A 24,567-nucleotide genomic window follows, 5' to 3' on the forward strand; every position below is an offset into this window, starting at 1 on the left:
CCTTGAATGTCAAGTGTTGTTGTATTCAAACCTCTTTTGCTAAATTAGGGAATACAAAGATCTAACAATGTCAATACATTGAGGTTCAAGTCAGTGCCAGCTCTGGATGTTGTATGCCACACATGCAAACTGTAACAGAAAGCATAGCAATCTTTGGTTCTAGGTGATCCTTGAAGTACTTGTGATAGTAGTCTTGTACCACTAAACACAAGCCATAACCTGATGATGAGAGGCGTCGGTTTTTCAGATAACATCCACAGGTACAGAGCAGTTTAAAACATTAAACAATTATTTTTATTAAACACGGAAACTTAATTATAGCAATGTTTAGTCTCATTGTAATTATTGCAAAGATTCTTAGGAGGCTCTTGAGCACTCTGCTGTGCTCTTGTGGCTAACCTGTTCAAAGCTTTCTACAACATGAAATTTTCAGTTTCAAAGGCATTTTGACTTGAACTGTGTGTTTGAAAATTTATTCTTATCACTAAGGACAGATTGCTTTATGGCAAACACCCTGTCCACACCTAGCCCTGACTACTATACCACTTACAACTCTAGTAGGCATTGTGTGCTCAACTAACCTGCCTGAGGAAGCAACTTTGGACAAGTCCTAAACCCAGGGGGTTTAAAAATTTTTATTGAACTTTTGGGTTTGTAGGTAGTAGAAGCAGCCAAAACAGTGTAGAAAGTTCAGTTCTTCAGGGAAAAGTGTAAGTAGCTTAGATCTAGAAGGATAAAAAGTACATAACTATTTTTTGCATTGTACTGCTTTCTGTAAAAAGTTGGTACTTGCTGTTTAAGAATGATTGCTTTATATTTGTGCATTTGTTTCCAAATACAGCTTTTATGCTGAGTGTATTTGTATATCTCTAAAGATTTAATGCTCCGTTGCTTGGGATACACTTTCAATTTTTTAATTTTTAAAGTAGATTTGTAATTTGTTTTGTACTGTTAAAAGTGATGAGCTATGCAAGTAATTTATTTCTTAAAATAGCAGAAGGGGCCTCTGAGTTGAATCTAAAGGTTTTAACTTCTTTAGGAAGTTATGTGGGTAAAGTATGTTCTGACCTGCTAGAATTTCATAGTTTGGTTGGTTTGCTTTCTTTTTTTTTTTTTTGGTTTGTTGTGTTTTTATTTGTGTGGGTTTGGTTTTTTTGGGTTTTTTTTTTTGTTTTTTTTTTTTTTTTAAAGAAGACAAAAAAACTGTGACACAACAATGTTCTTCCCTTATGGATGTAATTCTATAGACAAGCACAGCATTTAGAAAATACACATTTGGATTGCCTGTGCATTCCATGTTAACATCCTTACATTGATCCATTGTGAGGTTTTAATTTTGTTAATATTTTCCAGGAAATCTCTGCCGCCTCTATTGCACAAAATGTACTTGCTTGTGTTATGAGAAGTGTTATAACCATTCCTTGTGTTTTTTTGTCTAAGAATAATGGAGGATTGTGTGTACTTATATAAGGCAGTTAAATGCCATTCTGGAGAAAAAGATTTTTCTCATGCTTCCATCTTGTAATTGCTTATTAGTGCAGACACGTAAATCAAGCTTTTCCTAGATCATGACTGTATGCTTCTCACTTAAGTGCTTGATGTGAGATCTTGCAGCCTGATTTGTCTTTCCTGCCCTCTTCCTCTCCTCCACCCACTCCCAACATAGGAAAAAGCTCAGGCCAGGGAGCTATGCTTACATGAGGTCTGTATGTGGTTAAAAAACTCCAGAATAATACAATTCTAGCAGCGTTAAATTGGGTGCCCAGAAAAACTGGTGTTCGGGCTCTGATCTCTTTGTGCTGGGCTGAGGTTTTGAAGATGGGTACTTGTGAAGTGCCCTGGTATTTTTGATGAGTGCTTTAGAGAAGCCGCTGAGAAAATTAATTCTGCCTTTGGAGTTTGAGTACTTGACAATACATGAAGCCTATTGCCATTTCAGACCTTTCCCTTTTCTTTGCAAGTAAAGAATTATGGCTTAATTATGGGAGCAACAACCTGTGTGCATAAATTGACTTGGGAACTCTGTGAAAAAACAGCATGGAATCTTACTCCTGGTCTATTAAAAAACCAAAAAGTACATGCTGTAAGAGAGTTCAGTTAAGATGCATCCCATTCACTCTTTTTTTTTTTTTGTAATTTTTTGTGGTGAGATTAAAATTAAGGACATCATAAGTATGGGCTATAAACAGCTTACTGTTGGCTAACAATTTATTACTATGAATATCTTTCAGTGCAGGATATTTTCCAAAATGTCTCTTATCACTTGTCTAGAGGAACATGTCTGAAACTTTCTTGAAAGAAATAGAAATTACTCGATAGAAATACTCATACCTCTCAAAGCAGAATTAAAGTTGTGTTGAAAACCAGTCTGTTTTCAGGATTTGAGAAGTTTTTGCTCTTCATAACTTGGAAAGTAAATGAAAGACCAAGAATTAAGCTTTTCACCAGTGATGTCCAGAAGTCCTCTGGCATGGCATGCAAGAAGACCTTGACCAGGCTGATGGGTCAGCCACAGTATGTGCTACCTTTCTTTTCCTGTTCTACACTATTATTTGGTGGGCTATGATACAAAAGAGAGGACAGTATGATGAAAGTGAGTTGTTCAATTACATGTGGAATATTATGGTTAGAAGTACGAGGGCAATTTGTAATTTTGTGTAGGAAACAATAAAGAAAAAATTGGTAATTGTGTTGGGGGGTAGACTGATTTATAGCATGGGAAGCAAGGCTGCGCTGCATATGTCGCAGGTTGGCTTCTCCTATCACTCCCCCCAAAAAACAGGGATCTTGAACTACAGGCTGGGTTGCATTTCTTTCTATTTATTCTAGCTAAGTCTTTGGGCATAGGCTCAGCGCTTCCAGTACTGTTCCCTTCAGGAGCAATGCCATCCATATTCAGTAACTTATTTTAAAGCAAAGAATGTTTTTAGTGTTTTCTGTTATTCTTTTGTTCTGATCTTTAGTTCTATGTGCTAGTCTATATTTCCATAAGTCTTAAAATTCCTTTATAAGGTGAGAAAGGCTTTAATTATATTGAGGCTCACGTCTGTCTTCCATCTTATTGGGAGAAGTAACTGACAGCAGATCCTCCTTTCCCTGGAGAATGGGGCAAGCAGTGCTGTACGCCTTTTGATCTGTAAACTCCCAGCTCTGACAGTGTGATGAGGAACCTGGAATTATGCTACAGTCATGCAAGTTATTCCTCTTTCTCTTCCCTCATTTCCAAATGTGTTTCAGAGGTTGCTTTTGTAGCTTAATTGTTTTGTCATTCTGCTTCTTTCCAAAAGTCCCTCTATAAAATTAGATCACTACATTCATAAGGAAATGATGATCCAATATATTAGACTTTTCTCTTACTGCCTCAGTCATATAACTTTAATGAAATTAATTGTCTCTTGGTATTCTTAGTTTGCTGTGCACAGACAGCACAAATTTAGTACTGGAAATAATCCTGTAGCAAGCCAGAATTGCTTCTCACAGAACAATGGGATGATTAGTAACACTGAATTTGAAGACAAAACTGGGATCTGGTAATAAAAATTTGTATGATTTCTAGATACCCGAAATACTAAATTATTTCAAATATACTAAGCTGAACTACTACTGTTCAGGGTTCTCGTTAAAATGAAAGGTTTTAACGCTAGCTTGTGTGTAGAGAATACTGCAAACGGACTAAACTCAAGATTTCAAATAATTAATTCACCCGAAGTAGCTAACTGTTGCCTTAATTAGATAGAGCTTCAAAGTGTATGCTAAGATTTTTCCACTACAGCTTTTCATCACTTCCACAAGTTCAGCATGCCCTATACAGATGCTTAATTTGTATGCTGGGCCCTGTGATAAAGCTATTTCTGTCGATGAGATTCCAAAATTGTAGGCACTGATGTCAATGCAGATGAGGTTAGCCTAATTTGGTCAAGAGAGGGCTATGCCATGCAAAATCTTCTTTACATGGGCACATAAAGGCCAGTGCCAAGACTGACAGGTGTCCAGTGGGTGGCAAGGAGCTTCAGAGATAAACATTCTTGTTGGTACTGCTACAATTCTTGCTTCTTTAAGAAACAATGTAATAATTGTGTGGCTTTTTTCAGCATCTCTGCAGGTTAACTGGAAACAGAACTTAATTTTACAAATGTAAACCTTTTAAATCCTATTGATACAACTTCTTTATGCTAGATTCTTAAATTCAATTTCTGTTTAATGTTAAGGCTTGACAATGAAAATAGCATCTTGTATTCCATTTTTGAAGTAACTAAATTTGAGATATGCTGCTGTGAAATCCCTCTAAGAAAAATTACTTGAAAGGGGTTTTTAATTGTTGGAGGCCTCGGAATGTTATAAATGTGATAAAATGCGCACTCAGGTTGAATGATGAGAAGTCTCTACTGGGAAATTGTATTCTTGAGAAGGCTGTAGAAAGATATTAGTTGCAGTTAAAGTCCCTAAACTTTTTTCTGCTAGCTTTCCACCTTTTTTTATGTCAATGTGTCAGCTGTGAAGTGTATAAAAAAAATGTATTAATGCATTAATAGAACACTTTCTTTGTATGCCTGTTTCCATACCTTCTTCCCAGACTCCCCCTAACAGGATATTGCAGTCATATAGAATTTTTTGCCTGGGAATCTTTTTATACTTGTTTTGAGCTTGTAATTCTTTTCCTTTGTCAGCTACCTCTTCCTTAGTACTGATGTATTTAAAAAAACCCCAACAAACAAAACTAACAACCTCTTTCTTTGTATCCAAGAAAAAACCCATTGCTGATATCTCTGTAATAGAAGGCTGAACCTTTTCAGTGTCAAACACTGCTCGCTTTTTCAGTTTAACACCTGCAGGCATAAGCCACAACGCTGCTGAAAAGCTCTCTCTGTTACTGGGTCAGCTTTATAGTGAGAGAGATGCTGAAAAAAATAAATTAGGTTTTTGATGAAAAGTTTTTGGATGCATCGTTTGCTGGCACCCATGTGCTAAGAGAATATTAATGGAAGGCAATAACTGCATGTTTTAAAAATGTGTGTCTAAAATACCAATTTTGCATGAAAATAATTCTGTTAAACTTCAGTAGTAAGTTTTTAAAGCATTAGCTATAAGGAATTTGCATCTGCTACAGGTCAGAGAAGGAGAATTTGAAAGTGCGTAAGACAGGGTTGTATTGGTAGCTCAATAAAAGGTGGAAAGCTGATAGTTATACACCTGGAAAGTGAGGGAAGGTGTTGCAATGGCACGTATTGAATGGTGGCATTTGGAAGGCCAGGGTTTTCAGTTTGCCATCTCATTAGAGCCTTTCCAAGTTTAAGTAGTTCAGCTGACATTGGTCTGCTTAACCAGTTCAGTTGAAATTGGTCAGCTTAACCTTAATGGGTATAGGTTTAATTAGTTCTTGTGAAAACGCATGGGAGACTACAAGCATTTTTGTGTATGGTGCATAAGCAAGTTCTGAAATAAGTCTTTACTGCAGATTAGTGTCCAGATGAATCTTCTCTGGAAAGAATGTTGTAGCAGAAAGTGTAGGTCTGATAATGTTTGTTTGTGGGTGGGTTTTTTTGTTTGTTTTTTTAGGTGGTGGTGGTGGTGAAGCTTGAAACATTAGATTATTTAGGGGAAAGAAGTTGAGTGTAGTTGGCCAATGTAACTTCTCTCAACCTTTTTTTGTATTTCAGATGCTGTGTTGCTGCTTAGTTTTGTGCTTTGCTTTTCTGTGAAATGCACAGCCAATGTGATCTTTGTTTGAATCTCTTTAACCATTATAAACTCTGTGATGACTATTTAAGTTAATTATTCACATTTGTAATGCCAATATATTATCAATAAAATGCTATATTGATTTCTGGATTTGACAGCAGATGCTTCAGTTAGTTTAGTGGAAGTGATCACAGAGTAGGAAAACAAAAGCTAGGTTTGATTTATTTCAGATGTTCTGTTGCCATCTCTGCTTAATTTATTAACGTGAAACTTCTGGCTCTTCCCTTGAAATTTAACCTTTTTTGACAACATAGTATTTTCATGTGATGGCTAGCAAGGAGCCAGAAACAAAGATGATTTTATTACTGCCTTTTTAATGTTGAGCATATTTTTGGTGCTTCAGCATATGCCTGTGTGCCTAGGGAAATGCTGAAATGTGTTTTTTCTGTGGGAACTCTTAATTATTTTTTTTTTAAATAGAATTTGACAATTACATCTAAAATCCTTGCATAAATACCTGCTTATAATAAATGGAAGCTGTGTTGCCTGGGGAGTCTCAATAGATGTAAATTTTTAAATTTTGTGTAAACTACTCTTTAAGAAGGGGTTAAATGTATCTTTAGCAGTGCTGGAGTAGGGAAGACTTGCTAGTCAAGAACCAGGCAGTCGTATGTTTTTTAGGCTTAGAGGGAGGTGAGCCATTATATTTATGGGGGATTACCCATCACTTAGGAGCCAAACAGAAACTCTTAGTTTATTTATTTATTCAATCTAGTAATTTCTGATCCATTTTCATGTCTGAATAGAGATAAGCCAGGGAGCAAGTGAAAAGGAACAGCTCACATTGTACCCTGCCCCCATGCTTTTTAGCCTTCATTCATTGCACTGCGTTGCTCTTGTCTTTGGATTCATGAGCTAGACAGGCACATCTGAAAATTCATATATACAGCTGCTGTCTGGGGAGGCCCCGATTGATTCCTGTGCTCCCCTTTCCCCACACAAGCTTCTAGGAGCTGTGAAGCTGCGAAGGTGAGCTATTATGTTCGTATAAGAATGAAAGTTACTGGAGAAGCTTCTCTCCAAGGAAAAAAGCGTAAGCCTTGAATTTAGAGGACAAACTTCTTGCATCCTTTATATCTTCTGTAGATAATTTATGGAGAATTAGAAGATGCAACTACTGTGACAAATTCCTGTAACTTCCTTTTCTGGATATGGTGATTAGCTGACAGTTTTGTCATGTCTTTCTGTGAGATTGAACCTCAATGGTTTTTACTTAGGTTTCCAGTTAATCGTAAGACAGTCGTTTACTGTTCAAAGGGTATGCTTTAGAAATAGAACATCAATGTTTTATTACGAAGTCTAAAACATTGGTAGCTTTTCTTGTCACACGTTACTGTTCATCTGTTCTTACTTACATAGCCAGGTTACTTGCAACATGTGAAGTATGTGGGAATTGAAATTACTCTTTATTTGCTTCCAGTATACCATTCAATCTTTGTTGAAAGTGTGTTTAATAAGTGAAATACAGTAACTTGTAAACCTCAACTTCTTGCATCTCACCTTCAGAACAGTTTATCTTTACTGAATGGATTGCAGTCTGAGGCCCTGATGGTGCTCTGTCTTATAACAATGGTACCACTTTTTAACTCTTCAAAATCATGGATGAAGGCATTCATGATGAATCTAAAGCTGGTCCACTTTCTTGCTGTGCTACAGACCTATTGTGAATGAGCAGATGGCAGTATCTGCAAATAGGTGTGGACAGACAGAGGCTGATGTAGACCAGCCCTGGTTGAAACATGTACAACCATGTTAAAATGGTTCTCCGTCAAAGGTAATAAGCTTCACTCTGACTGAAAGTTGAAAAATAAATATTTCCTAAATAACAAATGACAAATATGTGTTTGTAGACTGCCATCCTCGCTTTTTAATGTTTTTTTTCTTTCTTTAAAGAGGATTTGGTAGAAGTGGAGTATAGCTTCTTGCCAACATCTCTTCTCTGGAGAGAAGCAGAAATCTATGTTCTGTGGATTTAAACAAAGCCCTAAAATGCAATAGTAAGTAAGCAGTCTCAGAAAATGGGTGTCTGGAAAAAACTGAGACAAAATACTGCGTTGTAGAACTTCTTCTTTGGCTAGATACATTTTCATAAGAACAAGTTTTATCTGGTGCAAACTGGCACACTGACAAATGATCCAGTATAGATCCTTTAAGTGTATAATGGCATGTTCTTTGTAGAAACTCTGAAATTTACTATGTTAGGTAAAACAAATCACCAGATTAACTAAAGCTCAGGATATGACAGAGGCACTGAGAGTATTTTAATTTGTATTGCAAAAGAAGCATTTTAGAAAGCAGTAATCTATTTCTAGATGCTTAATTTGTGCAAGGAAATTAAAAATGCCTTCTTATCCACCTCCCCAACTAAGATAAATGCTTTTTTGCCAAATCACTTTTTCGGTGTTACATGGCCATTTCTATTAACCTGCATAAACATGATGTTGAGCAAATGAGATGAAAGGTTAAAAACAGTCATCGGGAAAATGCTACATTTAGTAATGTGCTTGCTTTGGCAAAGATTTATGTGATTTGTTTATAAAATATAGAATGCCTCTTACCCCTTTTGGAAATGCAGTGCATATAGGATGATCCTGATAGTTTTCTATTGCTGCATTAGTGTAGCTGGTGAATGAGTGGTGGTATGGAAATATAGACTATTGGCTTCCTTTCATTCATTGAGATTGGATCCTTTTCTTTTCGAAGCAAGGTTTGTTCTTTTTCTGTCTTATTGAAGACTGAAATGGAAGATTTCTAATAATTAAAAGTGGTCTTATAAGGAAATTGTTAAATTCTGCCTTCTGGATTTATAGCAGTCCTTGGCTTTGGAAGTTCATGTTCTGGAGTTCTGAGCCCTTAGTTTTAGAACAGCCAGCCTTTTGAGTTTAGTTGCAATGAGTTAGGTAGTAATGTTTATTTGTGTGCTAAGGAAGGTGAATTTTGCTGTCTAACTTTTCATGTTTGCTTACTGCTTTTTTTGGTGTTTATTTTTTGGGCTTTTTTTGCTTTACTATGTGCTGACGAATTGGTAAATGATACGCTTATTCCTCTGCCGTCTTTATATGTAGTTAATATAAATATGGTTAAGTTCCTGAATGGTCCGTAACAAGTAATATGTCAGTCAGGAGCATATCCTAGAAATCAGCGTGCCACAAGCCACTGTTCTGTGCCTGTTCTGGAAGGGGGTTGTTTGAAGGGGCAAAGAAGACTCCATGGATATCTCATTTCTGGGCCAGGTGTGCAAGTGCATGCATGTGAAATCGGGTCATTCTGGCAAGTAGGAGTGATTAGCAACAGGCCTCAAACATCTGTATAAAAACTCATGTGGTGATGGAGATTTGTGAAGTCTGGCTGCATTTGAACAGGAGCATCATAATGTCTGTGAAATACGGTGCTGTTGCTTCAGCTTTGGATTTCCTGTAGGTGGTGTTTAAATTCTTGTTGGGGGGTGGGTGGAGCTTTTTAAGACACTTCTGTACATGTAGTAGTTACTGAGGTCTGTAAGCAACACTGAGTCATTATTCAGGGCTGCTGAAATTTATTTAAAAAAAAAAAAAAGGAGGATTGGAACAGATGGGTATTGAGAAATATACAAGTAGAACTAGAATCCTGTAGTTGGTACTGCAAATAACAGAGTATATGCTAACAGGAAATAATGGGTTTCCGTGTGGAGCCTTGCAGATCTCTAGGAGTGTATATGGAAGTAATTGAAACCTTGCAAATCGTCATGGCATATTAATGGAGAGCTACTTTGAATCAGTAGGAGCTGGTCCCATGTGATGCCAGTTTCACAATGAAAGCAAACTGGTATCATTAGCAAATTCCATAGTGGAATCTTTGTAATAACTGTTGCAAGACCCCAGGTACTTTCTGCTGTATTGATAATGAGTTCTTGTCTTATTAGCTACACAGAAAGGTTGACTCGGCAAATACAAAAATTGTAGCAGAACATGCCTTTGACTGCTTAGATGCATCTACAATGCTGCATATCACTAAGTTTACGTTGAAGTCATTGGGATATTTGTTTCTTTGGAAATAGAGACAGCAATTGCACTTGTACACTTGAGCTGATGGTAACAGAGGAACTAAGATGATGACTTGTATGCTATGACTTGCGTGTATGAGTGTTAAATACTGGAAAACTTGCCTTATCAAACATAATATCTCTGCAGCATTGAGAAAATGAATTTGAGAAAAACTGAAAAAGATTCTGCTAAAAACCAGGGAAGAAAAACAACCTGAGGAACTTCCATAATTTCTAAAGACAAAAAATGCAGTGTATGATAGCTGTTCTTTTTGCTGTGTTCCTTCACGTTAAGATGAAGCTGAAATGGGTGGTAATGACCACAGCCCAAGGCCCACTGACTGCACTTCCAGAACTTAGGTAGTATAATAGGTGGTATGTTATCACACAGCAAATTTAGTACTACTCATTTTTATGGAGTCTTGTATTGGAGGGTTTATGACCTTGAATGATTTCTTTCATATGCTTATAAAACAACACTTCACCTTTACCTTAAAATTGTTAATGGGGTTATTCAAAGCAGTACTTTCTGCAAAAGAAGCAGCTTAGTTTCTTTGTTGATTTCTTACACTATCATACAAACTAGTGTGCTTTTTGGTCTTCCTCTGTCTCCAAATTCAGAATCCTGTATCTGAAACAGTCCTTCCATTTCCAAGCCATAGTTAAAACAAATAATGCTGTAGTAGTGCTTAACAGATGGGCAAATATTTTTATTCCTGTGTTCTGGTATTAAATTATGTATGAGACAATAGTTCTAAGGAAAACTTTGAGGAAGAGGGGTGGCTAATTAATGAAACCACTTAGTATTGGAAGACAAAAGAGGAAAGGGTGATTACTTTGTATTCCTGTGTTTTCTAAGATAATGTGTTTCTGATATCGGTGGGTGGAAGAAAGACTTGCTCCATGCACTTGAGCTAAGACCATCCACACACTTTATGTGTTTTGAGACAGGAAAACAGAGAAGACTGATCAAGGATTGAAAATAATGGTGACAGAGAAACGCTTGACCTTTCAAAGAGCATAAGGCTATTTGTGTTAGTTTTATGTGGAGGAGACTTCAGTCTTGAAGCAAATCACCTCGTTGTCCCAGTTTATCATGCCCATTTGTTTGTTTTCCAGAGTGGTTTCGGTATGTGCTAACTAGACTCCTTTCAAAAGAAACTAAGCCACTCTACCCCTTGCACTCACCAAATGTACTCTAATCCTTGATAGGGTTGTAGAGGTTTGACTAGTTATCAGTCATTTTTGGCAGCTTTGAACCTCCTGTGGTAGGGTCTGTTTCAGGAAGTTTGAGTAAGTACAGCCTCCAAAAAAACCCTCCTGGGCTTTATAGAGAATAGGTGTAAAGACCTTAGAAGCAGCAGCTGTGTGTTCATCTGCTCCAGTTGTGCCAAACTGTTAATGCACATATAGCCTAATGCCATTTATTGTGGGTTGGTTTGTTTTTAAAGTAGTATCAGACTGGTGATGACTAATTGTCAGGATGTCTTAACCTTGTCAAGTGTTTGGAGACGGTAATGTTTTTAGGTCTGACTGTGTGACAGTTTGTATTTCGGGTGGAACTTGACAGACCTTTAGATAAGCGCTGTATTCATTAAGTGAGGTACCAAAAGGTCTATTCTGAATGTTCCTGCCTCTGTTTTTGATCTGATTGGTTTTCAGGGGCCTGGGGAGGGGAGAGAGCAGGAGGTAAGTGTTTGGAATGGAATGGTGATGTAGCAACCTGCAGCTGGTGCAGAGACCATGATTATAGCTTAAAAGCCAACACAGATATTGGGAATCAATATAAAAAGGGCCCTATTATAAAAAAAGCCCTGTCCCAGTTAGTCGTCTTTATTCAGTAAACATCCACTGTGGTATGCGTCCCCTTTTGTTGTAGATAGGAGGAAATTAATTTCTCAGTGCTAAAGTTACTCCTTCGGTAATCTGTGCGAACTTTTGTATTTTGAGCACATACTGGAATTTGCAATATGATCTTATAATAATTACAGGAAGAGCAGAATCTTCATATAGTTTTCAATTATTAAATTTCATGCTTTGAAAACTCATCCATATCCCACACTCTGTTCCTTTCCCCCCCTCTGTAGCTACTTGCTTTACAAACTATTTGAGATTCCTTTGTATTTCTGAAATGAAACATCTTTGTCAGCTTAAAATGACAAAATTTAAAATGAATCTCAAAGCTGCACCAAGTATATAAGATTGGCTGCATAATCAGTGCTCTTAGAGGAAGTTAGTCTGCTTTCCAACTCTGAAAAGTGCCGGAGGCGGTTCGAGGGGGATTGTAGGCAAGTTCAACCCTGGAGCAATAAACCGAAGCAACATGCCAGTTCAGGCATGAGTGTGTGTGGCTAGAAAGGTAGCATGAAGGATGGCTTAGTATTTACTGGACAAAAGAAGAGATCAGAGAGCCATGATTGATTTCAGCAATTGCATGTATTCAGTGTGTTATTTTTCTTACATTAGCATTATTTATAGTATGTTGCTATAAAAGCAACCTTGATACACGATTTTGAAGTTAGTTCATAGCAGTTCTCCAGGTGGCAGAGATAAAAGGAATTTGTGAATATCAGCTGTGGTGAAATCCGCTGGAAACCACCTCTTCATAGCATTTAAAGGCAAGGCAGTATCTTGAATTAGCTCAGGTGGTTTGGGTGCTGGAGTTTGATCCTGTAGAGCGGCATGCTTTGCTGTATTACAGTATGTGTTATAAAAGCACGTAATCGTGGTTTTTCATTTTCTTTAGTGTGTCTGTAGGGTTTGGTAAGATTTTACTGCTTGCTGTGTCCTCTAGTTGTAAAACTTTCTCGTTGAGTATGTAGTTGGCAGCAAGGCGTACAGGGCAGTGTTGCTCACGCGGAGCAAATTGCTGGGGCTGTCAGGTGACTGCAGCCTTGGCGCAGCTGTTGGCAGTGCAGGCAGCCCCTGCCTGCCTGCCTTGTGCCTTACCACTGCGCGCTACTTCTCAGGCTGTTAAACCCTCCTCACACAGCTTTCAGCACTGGCGGGGATCGGGGAGGAGATTATGCTTCAGGTCTTCGGGGTGATCCAATGGGAATTGCATTGATCTGGTGTTTAGCTCTGATCCTTATCAAATGGATTACTGCTAAGGTAGGCCATCTTATTCTGTTTTGACTAACTGGGTTTATAAGTAGCCTGGGAGAAAACAAGTTATTAAGAACTTCATGAGTACTTATTTTTCTTTTTAAAATCTAATCTGTTTTGGAAACACATCATTCATCGTTTAAGATTGTGTTTGTTAAGTGTTCATACATGATTTCATAGCTTTCGACTTTTGTCTGCCTTGAAGTGGGAAGACTGTGTTTGTAGCAGTGCCAGTTAGGAGACGGGAAAAGTAATCTGAAATGGCTTCTGAATGGCAGGGGCTTACTTGCCTCCTTTACTAACAGGTCTTCAATTTTGTAGTGCTTTAAAGGCTTTGTGAAAATAAGGAAAAACAATTTTAAACATAGTGAAAATAATACAAATTAGCGTATTTTGCTTCCTGGACAGTATATCCTTTTTGTATTGTTGATTTCAGGGTTAAGGGAGTGGAAATACCAGTTTTGTTTGCTTAGGTGAAATACTGGCTACTTCACTTGCTGTGTAACCTTTCCATTATAGATGCCTGTGTTTTGGAAATGTATGCTAATGTTAGACAAAATTAGGAGTTCCTGTGCTCTCATTCTAAAGAATGTAATATCCCCATAATGTTTATTGTAGTAGTAAATATGGGTGGGATTGGTGGCTGGAGATGAGACCAGGCTCTTCTCACTATGGCTCACTGCCTAACCTGGAATTAATATCAAAAGGAGGAATAAATAAGTTTAGGATTGTAAAGGAGGGCCAGAATCATTGGAGAGAACGAGGGGGAATTGGGGGAGAGGGGGAAATCAGAGTTCATGCCTTTATCTATAGATAGATATTTCTTATTAATAAACAGTTTTAACATTTTTGTATGTTATTAATTAATTACTTACTAATTTACGTATTAACACATATGAATCTGAACTTGTGAAAACAAGCTTCATCAGGTATTCATGCCTGTACTGTTTGGTTATTGTCAGTAACACAGTTCTAAATTAATAAAAACAAAAATGGTCAGTGTAGTTGCTAGCACTTGTGATAACTTTTGTCATGTCAAGAAAAAGACCAGGATACCCTGGAATGGATGTTTGTTTGTGATTCAAGGGAGATCCTAAATACCAAAGTTGTATGGCCAGTGTGCCGGCTTAGTACATCATCCACATTTTACAGATAACTGTTGAATTGCTGATTTTCTGAAATTTGACATGAAAAGCCTGCTTAAGTCTGTAATTCAGCTTGGTCAAAGATTCTGTTAAGGTGGGAGAAATAGGAATTCCAGGTAGCTGGAACATGGTTAAGCATAAAAACCTCTTGCTATTTATGGTTGTCTTTTTAAATGTGGTAATGGTTGTTACTTTTGAAGAATTACTTTTTGTGTGTACATCCAATTATCCTATTTTTCTATTGGTTTTGTGTTCTCTGCCATCTGATTTAGTTTCTAAAGGCAATACCCCTGTGTATTTCTCTTTGCTGAAGTCAATCATTTATGTTTTTTTTACTATACTTTCTTTTCTGATCAATTTTCAAGCTTTTGTATATTTTTGTTAAATCTTGAAGTTTTTAAGTAAATCTTATGTTGCCACTTGATATACATCTGAGATGTATAAGAGAAAATACCTTACAGATGCTTGTTAGATGTATGTATTGCTAACATCGATAACTGTCATTCAAACAGCGTCCAAGTTTATAAATGATTGCTGTCTTGGGAGATGATCATGTGAAACAGCTAATATGGAAGAAAATACTAAGTGCGGGTATTTGAAGGGGGTGTGTGTGTTATTGCTAATTAGTATTGCCTTCCTGAAATTACATTTTCTTATCAATGGTTTGATAAACTTTCAAAATACTACTTTGAAGTCCAGTGAAATGTTTAGAAAATAGTAGTAGGACCATTTTGCAGTGGCTTGCCAGAGTTCAGTGACAGTTTAAGTGCTTCAAAAGAACATTTTCCAGTGCTTTAGTAGTTAAAAACTTAGTGATGCCTTGTGGAAAACTGAAAATCTTATATTAGCATGGATTTTTATTTAATTACTTGAAATAATTCTAAGAATTATGATACGTGATAGTCTCTCTTTTGAAATCAATAATCCAGTCTAATTAGTTTGTCGTTCTAGTTGTTAAACTGTCTTAGAATCTTAGTTTCCAAGTGTGTGTATTTGAGGCAGGCATAACCAGTAAATTGCACTTGCCATGATATAACAACTTCTCCAAACTTGTTCTCAATTTCTCTTTCTGAAAATAGTCCTCTGATTGTTGGGCAAGTAACTTGGGCAGGAACACCAAGTAGGTAAAAATACCTGGCCATCTGTGTTGCTGTCCTCTGGCTTTTATTTCCCAGCTGCTTAAATAAACAGCTGATTTGCAAAATGAAGGCTGTGTACTCCATCAGAAAGCATAGATAGTTATTTCTCATGGGAGGTACCGAATTTGGAAGGCCAACAGTTCTACCGGTTTCTTTCTGTTGTTACAGAATGAGACCAGCAGTTGTTTCTCTTGACAGTCAGAAAGCTGGCTAGCTGGCACTCCCCACAATGAAGTGCCCAACGCTAATGCTGGTGCTCTGCTCTGAATAGGATTGGGAAGTCCTTGTGATAAAACTGATACATCAATGGAAACATTTGTTTGGCACAAACAGCAGCAGGTGCTGTGTTTCCAAGTGTACATGTGTATGCTGTACTCCCCAGCATCACTGAAGCAGTTTCCCTTTGAAGATGTGTCTGTGCTGTTTTGGCGTGTCATTCTCATGGCATGGCTTTTAACTTCCTGTACTCTTGTGAAAAGATTTTCAGAAAGATCTGATTTAAATCTATTTTCTGGTAGATACTCCCTTCACCTGATTTTAGGGAGTTCTTGTGGTGGTGGTGTTCTTGAAGGATTAATGGATCTTTCACTTTACTTTGAACTTCTTCCATTAACTCTACAAAGATGTGACGAGAGGAGAAGTGGAAGCTTTTCTTTATTGCCCATTGGAAGAGTAAATGATACTAATATGAAACTGAAATTTAAGGTGAGGTTTTCAAAGTTGAAATCCAGTGGGGGGGGCAGGGCAGAATCCTTCTCAGTTACCTTTTTAACATCTGTCTTCACTGCTGAAGCAAAACAGCCCACCCAGTTCAAATGGCTGTGATCATGTCTGTAAAGGAGTGGAGCAGTTGAGAACATCACTTGATAATTTGTGGAATTTGTTGAATTACTTGGAGTCCAGCAGACATTCCCACTGGACCAAGCTGTCCTTGTGCTTAAAAAGGTAACCTGCCTAAAGACATCAGGATTGTCTTTGGTTTGAGCACTAGTAGTTCTGTTGGAACGATGCTTGTTTGTTTGAGACTTGTACAGAGGGTCAAGGAGTTCTTTGGCTTCTGGTTATTAAATGCTCTATTTTATCTGTTCAGTGCTTCGTGGTTATTAACAGATACAAAGCTTCAGGTGAACCAAAGAGGTGGCAGAGATCTAGAAATAAAATTTTATGCTAAATGAGTTAAAAATATTAACAATAACATGATATTTTGAAGTGCCGGAAGTCAGGCTCTGTCTGTGAAGATTTTAGCCAATGTTTCTGTAGGCTGATACAGTGTATGCTACAGTCATCTGAACTGTGTAATTAAGGTAAATTTTTAGTGTGGGTATAGTCTTGATGTCTTAGCATAGGCTAAAGAGAGTGGGCCTCCGATTAGCAATGAGGGAGGAGGTGTTCTTGGTGGTCAACAAGGGTAGAATCCTGGTGATTAAATTGTTTGAACTGTTGAGTGCTTTACAGAAACTTTAGTTCAAGACCCATTTGCCTTTCTACTTGCAAATTTGCTGCACGTGACAGTTCACATTTCAGTAGAAGCCCATGCATTAGATCTGGTCTTTGTTTGCTGTATTTAAAAAGTGGAACCTGGGCAGAGTATCTTAAAGAGCTACATGCAGGGTAGATGAGATTACTTCTTTTTTTGTTGTTGTTGTTGTTGTTGCTTTTTTCCTTGCATTTTTCTGGAATAGTGTAGGGGGTTGTATAACAAGTACTCTGACAGTATTATTTGGAGTGGAAAAATAGGTGATATACCTCAACCTGTGGTACACAGTCTGTTACCCATTTGCAACATAAGCTGACACAAAGCAATCTGTGGCTGGATGAGCATATTATTATTATTTAATTTACCTACCTATCACATGTTGCTAAAAACCTCTGTACCATTAGCTCCCTCCTGTCTCTGTCCACTACAGGGCTCCTAACTATCTATATCTCACTTATTTGCCTGGTCTAAAGGTATGAGGTCTGACCGCTCATCACCTAGCCTGTATCTGTCCCTTGGTGGAGCTTGCAAAGAAGTGTCTTCCTCTTACCTGTTTTATTTAACAAATTTCAAGGAATGAAGTATCTTTAAGACCTCTACCCTTTTAGCAAAATTAGCTGAAACTGTCTTCCTCCTAGTGAAGTATTAGTAAGGTTTACACAACAAATTGTCTCTCTTTCTTTAGGAAACCAAATTTTGAATGGCAGTTTTAAAAGATTTACTTGTTCAGAGATACCTGTGAGATCTTCCAGAGTCCTTGCAGAACGAAATCACTTACTTGTATAAGCAACCAGTTAATGTTTTTAAAAATGTGCTTTCTGTTTCATATCGTACATGAACATACTGCTTTATCTAGTAAAGAATATTTTAGATTTTAGAGACCCAAGTAATATTTTAGAATCAACATATCAAAAGGATTTATTTTTCAGTAAATTTTTACATATTGTTTTCCTTCTCGGAGACTAATGCTCCAGTTGGGCATGGTTCTTCTAGCTGCATGTGTGCTTGGCTTTCTCCTGTATTAGGTTACAGAACTGTACTGGACATGTCCAGAAATCTGTGATAGACAGGTGCAAATTGCAAGTTAGCACTAAATTACATCACTGATTTTGCCTAGCCAGTGATATGAAATGTTCCAAGCTACTGAAAATACATTCAGCTGAGACTTGCTGAAATTCAAAGGTAGGTTATATGAAGAAATTTGAAAATATTACTGGGAAATCAACATCGCTTTCTGGCTGATGAGTTGTATTGCTGCCTTTCCCATCAGGACAGGCGTATTGCTGAGAGAAATACTGTACGAACATATTTTGAGGAAAGGTTTATTTACATGGTTTATGATCTTCCAAGGAAATACAGAACAAAAGCCAAGATAACATAGAAGTGCTGTACAGGGAGCTCGGAACTTGTAGTCTTTACAACAGCTACTGTAATCGGACCCCATTTGAAGCTAGGTCTTTGGTCATTTCTGTAGTTAAATATTAAGCTTACCTTCAGAAAAACTTCTCAGACTTCAAGTGTAAGGTTTTCTTTTTTGTTTTAACATGAAAAATATTAAAACAATTCAGTGTAACTTCTGGTTTTGGAGTCTTCGCACATCAGTTGTACAAATCATGCTGATGGAGGTTATTAATCTTTAGTCTTTTTGCATACATTCAATTTGTTGTGTAGATAGATGCGTAGAAGCAATTTTACTTTTTTACCCTTCCAAGTAATTTATCTCTTTTCTTCTAGAATTCCTTCTTTTCAATAGCCAACATCTGTGTTTATGTCCCATTTCCTAACATGGTTTGGTTTCCCATCTTTTGAACTTGCACATTTTTGTTGTGTGTCCCTGGTGTAGTGTTGCTCCTGCTACGCAGAGGGTAAAAAATGGGTGACTATGTTCACCTTCAGGTTGGCTTTTATCTGAAGCTCTCAAAGGGATGTGATAACCCTTTGTGACACTGAGGACTTCACTGTCCTCATCGTAAATAAGCGTGGTGGATAAGGAAAGGTCTTCGGAGTTTTTAATGCACACAAGAAATCTTGTTTCTTTAAAAAAACAAGTGTTGTGAACTGTCAAGTTGAAGTCTGATTGTGAGGGTGATTCTCTGATCCTAGGGTTAAAAAATAGCATTAGTGAAGGCCCTAGGAAGTGGCAGATGTTGAAAGTACAGTAAAGGCAAGGCGTGAGGCTGGGTGCTAGGTTGTGCCAAGCTTTTAAGACTGTGATGCCAGCGTTGTGTCTGACAACATTCCTCCAGTTTTTAGCTGTTAAAGGACCAGTTCACCACACTTGTGCGAGACTTCCTGGATTATAACTATCGCATTAGCTGAGTGTGTGTGGAACATGCGTATTTTGTGTAGCTAAGAAATACAGCCTGTATGGGTGTATCTCACTGTCATGCATAGATGGTGTGATGACTCTTTCAGGCTTCTATCATCAAATGTGAAATACCACTTGCTTGTTTTCTTTAAAATACCTTTGTGTTACATCCTGCTTCAGTGGTACCTTGATTTGCCTACAGAAAGTACTGGGTGGAATGCAAGTAGCATGAGACAGCAGAGTCCTGCCTTTGCAGAATATAGGTTGAATTCCTAGGACTGCAGTAATGGTGTCATTTGAGTTCTTTTACTTCTTTTAAAACCACTTTTGGCTTTGAAAGATGGAAATACCCCATAGATGCAAGTAAATCTAGAAGGCTAAGGAGCGTGGTTTTGTCAGCTTGATCTTGTTCTGTGTCTTTTATTGTGATGAATTATTGAGGAGCATCTGGAAAGAAATTTAGGGGCAATTGTTTTTTCCATGCTCTAGACCTGTTTTTCATAATCTCCTAACTACCAATTCCTGTCCTTCTTTTGTCCCTTCCTAAAATGAACACGCTATATATATATATATTTGCTCAAATGTCCAAAATTAATTTTGAGTTAAATTGGAAGTGGACAATTGATACTTTATTTTCATTTAGAATTAAAAATTACTCAGTTGTAACTTGCATAAACACCAAGGTATATTTTGGTTGTTGTTTTGTTTTGTTTTTTTTTCAGAGACGTGGAGCAATTTCCTATGACAGCTCTGATCAGACTGCATTGTACATTCGTATGCTAGGTAAGCATACCAGTTTCTATATTGTGAAGTTCTAATGTTTGTGAATAATATAAAATAATTACTTTTTTAATGTTTAAATGCTGAATTCTCGAAGTTATTCCCTTTCTCCTGGATTAATATTCTGGTTACATTCTTTAGAATAATTTGTGTTCTTTTGTGTTGACTTGGTTTTTTTGGTTGTTTGCCTCTTTTTCTCTTTTTTTTCTTGAGTTAAGCATTGTTTTGGTTGTTTTACTCCTATGTTAAAAATAAAAAGTTCTTATAATTAACCTAATGTGTTTGGTAGAAGCTAAGTTTTCCAAATGACTCATGATTGATCTTTATTTCTGTGTTGGAATTTATCACCTCTGCATGGTATCCTTCTGCTTAAAATCGTTGCTTAGAGTACATTTGTGTGAGAGATATCACACGCTTTTAAAAACCTCAGTACTGAGGCTATGAAATGCTCAAGGTATTCTAAAAAGAATGATATGATTTTAACCAATACTTCTTTTACCCTAGAAGATGACTTGAGAAGGGAAAGGGTGCCTGGCAGGGCTAGTAGTTCAGTCAACTTACTGAAGAATGTTTCCAGAGTAGCAACTAGAAAAAGGGTAGAGCAGAAGTGAAATTTGTATTTCACGGTATTGGGAGGGGCAGGCATCCAGGGGAGACCCTCAGTGATAGTGCATGGAAGGACTTGAGGTCAGTTGTTGAGAGGAGAAAGGTACAAGGCTTGTGCAGATCTAGCTGCTGGATTCAGTACTTCCTGCACCTCGTCTGGAGGCTGCTGGTGGTGCAGATGGCATGGGGACTGTGTATATACACTCTTAAGTCTGTTTCACTGCAAAGTTATGACACTTAATTTAAGCCATCTTGAGCTATGATTTTATGTTGAAATGGACTATGAATGCTTGCATGATGTCTTGCATGGCTCAATGAACATCAACAGGTAATGATTATAAATACTTAACCAGCTCCAACTAAGTCAGCCAAAATGTCTTTTTTGCCCTGAGTCTCTTCAATTTAGTTGTATACTGTACGTGTTAGTCCCCAGAAATGCATAACTGTGTTGTCTATGAATTTACATTTGTAAACTATATGCATCTGTACGCATGCGTGTATATATGAATTCAGTCATAACGTACACATGTAGGCGTACGTGTGCATATGTGTATAAATCCAATTTTGATTTAGCATCTTTGCCTTTTTGTTTTTCAGTTATTTTGATTTTTTTTTTTAGGTTTGTGAAGCTGTTAATACTATAGCACTGACTGTCTACTGAAGGATTTTTGATAAGAGAATGTAATTACTTTGGAGATTTGTTAGGAGGGGAGCAGAAGTTGCTGGCTTCTAAATGTTTATAGAAAAAATTGCTAGGGTTTTTGTTGTTGTAAACAGGTTTATTTCACTTCCAAAACATAAAATAACTCTCATTTTTAATCATCCTTTTTGCAGGATGAGCACTAGAATTATTCAAAATGTGATTTTTCTGCTCTAGTCATAAGAAAGTAAATTCAGGCCTGGGGTAGTTTCCTTTTCTTAATTTTTGTAATACTTTTTAAACTACATTTATTTTGTCTTGTAATTGAAGAGATACTTTTTTTTTCTACCTCAAAGTCCTACAAATTGAGTGCTTTTAATTCCACAATGGGGAAATATGTATTAACTTATTTTAAAAGTGCACTGATACATTTGATTTAGAGGTACTTTTAAGTTATACGCCTGTGTTTCATCTTTTTAAAATTAATCTGCTAGTGATAGAAGCTTACCTTGTAAAAAAATAATTCTTAATTTCTGGGGCGGATAGTCTGATTTCTTTTGCTACTTCAGAAGTGTAACTGTAACATGAAATGGTTAGGCCCGTCATTTCTGCAAAGGATTTGTGATAATGTTCATGTAAATCTAGAGGAAAGCAAAGCATGACTTCCTGTAGTTCTTGGTATAGACACGTGAACTGAGGGGGAAAACCTATTTTAGTTTGAAATCTTTCTTTGACTATTCTCATAGGCAGAATTGGAATATATTCAGGATGTGATGTTAGATAAATTAAATTTTCACTTGTTCTCTCATTGGAATTAATTATTTGACTACCTGATTGGTGCTTGTTATGAATAGTGTAACTCTTGCTGGCATTTGTTGCTGTTCAGTGATGTTTTCTATTCAGAGGTAGTAAGGCTTTTAAAGGATTGACCTCTTTAACTTTGGTTGGGGGGAGGAGGGTACCAGCAAGCAAACAAAGAATTGCTCATTGGATGTTTGAATCAGTGTGTTAAATTTATATTAGTTTCACAGTTGCTGGTGATCACTTTGTTTTCCTGAATATTATGTATGCTATACTGTACAAGGTAGCAACTATTTATAGACTTATTACTGTTGTATTTGTAAATGGACTGTAAAAAAGACCAGCCTGAAAGCTGAACAGTTGGATGCATCAGTGTGTAGAAACATTCATATCAGAGTAGATTCAATAATGAATATATTCAATAGAATTTTTTGAAATAAATGTGAAGTATTGCATTTCCCATACAGTATTGTGAGGGGTTTGTTTTTTTGTTTTTCTTGGTACACTTCAGCAGAGTAAGCTGTAAGGAATTCTCAGGTGTAACTTAATGGGAAGTTAAGCACAGTCATGAGAGGTTTTCCCTTTTACTTCGTTGGTTATTGTTCCAAACAGACTATATCTACTAATAAAATGTAACTTGGTAAGGTGTTTATTTTAGAAGACCCAAAAATGTAAAGCTAAGAGTGTCTAGGACACCTCCCTCTGTTTAGCTGTGCTGGTTGTGGAGTTGTTTCCTTTAACCTTTTCAGGCTGTTCCAATGGGAATCCAATGGAAACTTGTTTGCATAAAATAAATAGAGATTCCTGTGTTATGGCAGTGTTTCCAGGTTCAATTAAAAAAATCAAATTTTAGGAGCACACAGAATAAACACCTAACTCTTAACTGTCTTCATCAGTGTTGATATAAACAAACAGTGTTGACTGTAATGACTCATCTGTCATACCCCATTCCCAAAATATACACTAAGCCACTCGGCAGTGGCTTATTTACTATGTTAAAATATAGATACAGATGCAGCATTGTAGAATTTTTCTTTTAAGACCTTGGAAGGGCTGATGTATCGCCTCTGTCAGCCACTTCTCTCTGCAGCTATGAGGAATTCTCAGAATTTCTTGTAAGTGCTTTTGCATAATCTTGATACTTTCTTGATTTCTGTTTGCTTTTCTGGTTTCTTTTTCTTGTTGTTTTATATTGCCTGAAAGTTTTGATGCTGTGCATGGGGTAGAAAGAGGCTGGGGGGACACGGGACACTGACTGCTTGTGTTGGGGAGCATGCAGCTCTTAACTAAAACTGGAGCATTTTACCTTTCTTTAAAGGTCTTGATCACTTCAAATAGGAAACAGTGAAGGCAAGCTAGTGTAATGCAGGTGCCACACTCTTTTTAGGTAGTGGTTATTAGGTTGTATTCCTTTTGCTTTAATTTCAGCATATTCAGCTGACCTGTCATCTATTTCTCAAACAAATTTAATAGAACTTTAATTTGTGAAGCTAGTAATTCTTTCTGGAAATCCTGCTCTTCACAGCTTCATGGCTTTGACTTGGGTGGTTTCCCTTGAGGTGGCTGCCATAATTCCTGCTCCCAGCTGTCCTCCGTGATCTCTGAGATTTCTGCCCTTGCTCCAGAAGGCTGCAGCTCACCAAGCAGCTGCTGCATTGTTACTGTGCCACACTGGAGTACTAGGGTAGCATAAAGTATGTGCGGTGTAACCCTAACACACAGGGATGTCAGCTATGGCATTTCAGCTGCCTCGTAAGTACTGGAGCTGTCCTTGCGGGTGTGAGCAGGAATCTGAGAGGGGTAGGAACAAAACGGTATGTCTCAAGGTAAGTTTTGTTACAGCCCTGATTCCTTCTCGGTTTTTGGTTGTAGCTGCAAATCTCCCTCTTGCATTCCTTCTTCCACTGTTCATTCGGTCTTCGGTTGAGTTTCTGCCTGCATGGCTTTTAAAAATACAAGCAATCCTGCTGACATAGAAGTATTCTGGAAAAAAAATTAGTTAAATACTCAGCCAACAGATGTTTTTCATGCTCGTGCATAAAATCAGATTTTGAAAGGAAACCTTCATGTTTGTTATATCTCTCTTCATTCTTTGGATTCACAGAAACTCTCAAAGAGGAAAAAAAATTGTTCCTGGAAGCCCACTGTCATTAAGATGCTGGACTTGAATGTATTCCCCTAAGGAAACAGAGGAGTTCTTTTCAGGCTGTCTAAAGTGGGTAAAGAAGAGACACTTAAGATAAAAAACATCCGCTTGCTACCACTTCTGCCTCTCCTAAGGAAATTTACCTATAAGCAAATGGTGTGATATGGTGGTTTCAAAACATTTTGTAACCACTTCAGTATTTTTTTTAAGGCCTGCATAAATTAAAACTTAATAAATTATTTTGCTTTAGGTGTTGAATTTTTGTTATCTTTCAGCTGCCATAATGATGATTGGCTCTGAGTTTGGACGTCTGTTGCTGTTTGAAGGAATTATGTAACAGTGTCCTTCTGTCTGATAGAAGTAATCTTAAATTTGAAGTGTCTTGTGCATTTTTTTAAGTTGCCTATGATGATAAACATGTCTTCTCTTTAAAATTAAATTTGTATCATTTCAGAGTCTTAGGGTTACAAAAACCTCGTGGAAGATTTCCCAAGCAAAATTATGTGAATATTATGTTGTGTGCTAGCACAATGAAGTGGGTGCATTTGGATTCTATTGATCTTTGCAGGTCAGATTAACTGAACAGTGAATGTATAATGATGGTCCAGTATTTCTGGATGTTTTGGGACTAACTATACATACGCAGTAGGGATTAGTTTC

At 37.2% G+C, this 24,567-nt stretch overlaps 1 protein-coding gene across 3 annotated transcripts in view; it reads left to right on the forward strand.

The window, feature by feature from the left end:
* PDE7A (phosphodiesterase 7A) overlaps nt 1-24,567 on the forward strand; it is a 77,612-nt gene that overhangs the window by 20,277 nt on the left and 32,768 nt on the right. For all 3 annotated transcript variants that reach the window (XM_037378641.1, XM_037378643.1, XM_037378642.1), the window contains exon 2: nt 19,657-19,717. In XM_037378641.1, the coding sequence (XP_037234538.1) occupies nt 19,657-19,717 (61 nt within the window). The remainder of the gene's footprint in view (nt 1-19,656; nt 19,718-24,567) is intronic.

Source organism: Falco rusticolus, chromosome 3, assembly GCF_015220075.1.
Source record: "Falco rusticolus isolate bFalRus1 chromosome 3, bFalRus1.pri, whole genome shotgun sequence".
In the NCBI taxonomy this organism is placed as follows: Eukaryota; Metazoa; Chordata; class Aves; order Falconiformes; family Falconidae; genus Falco; species Falco rusticolus.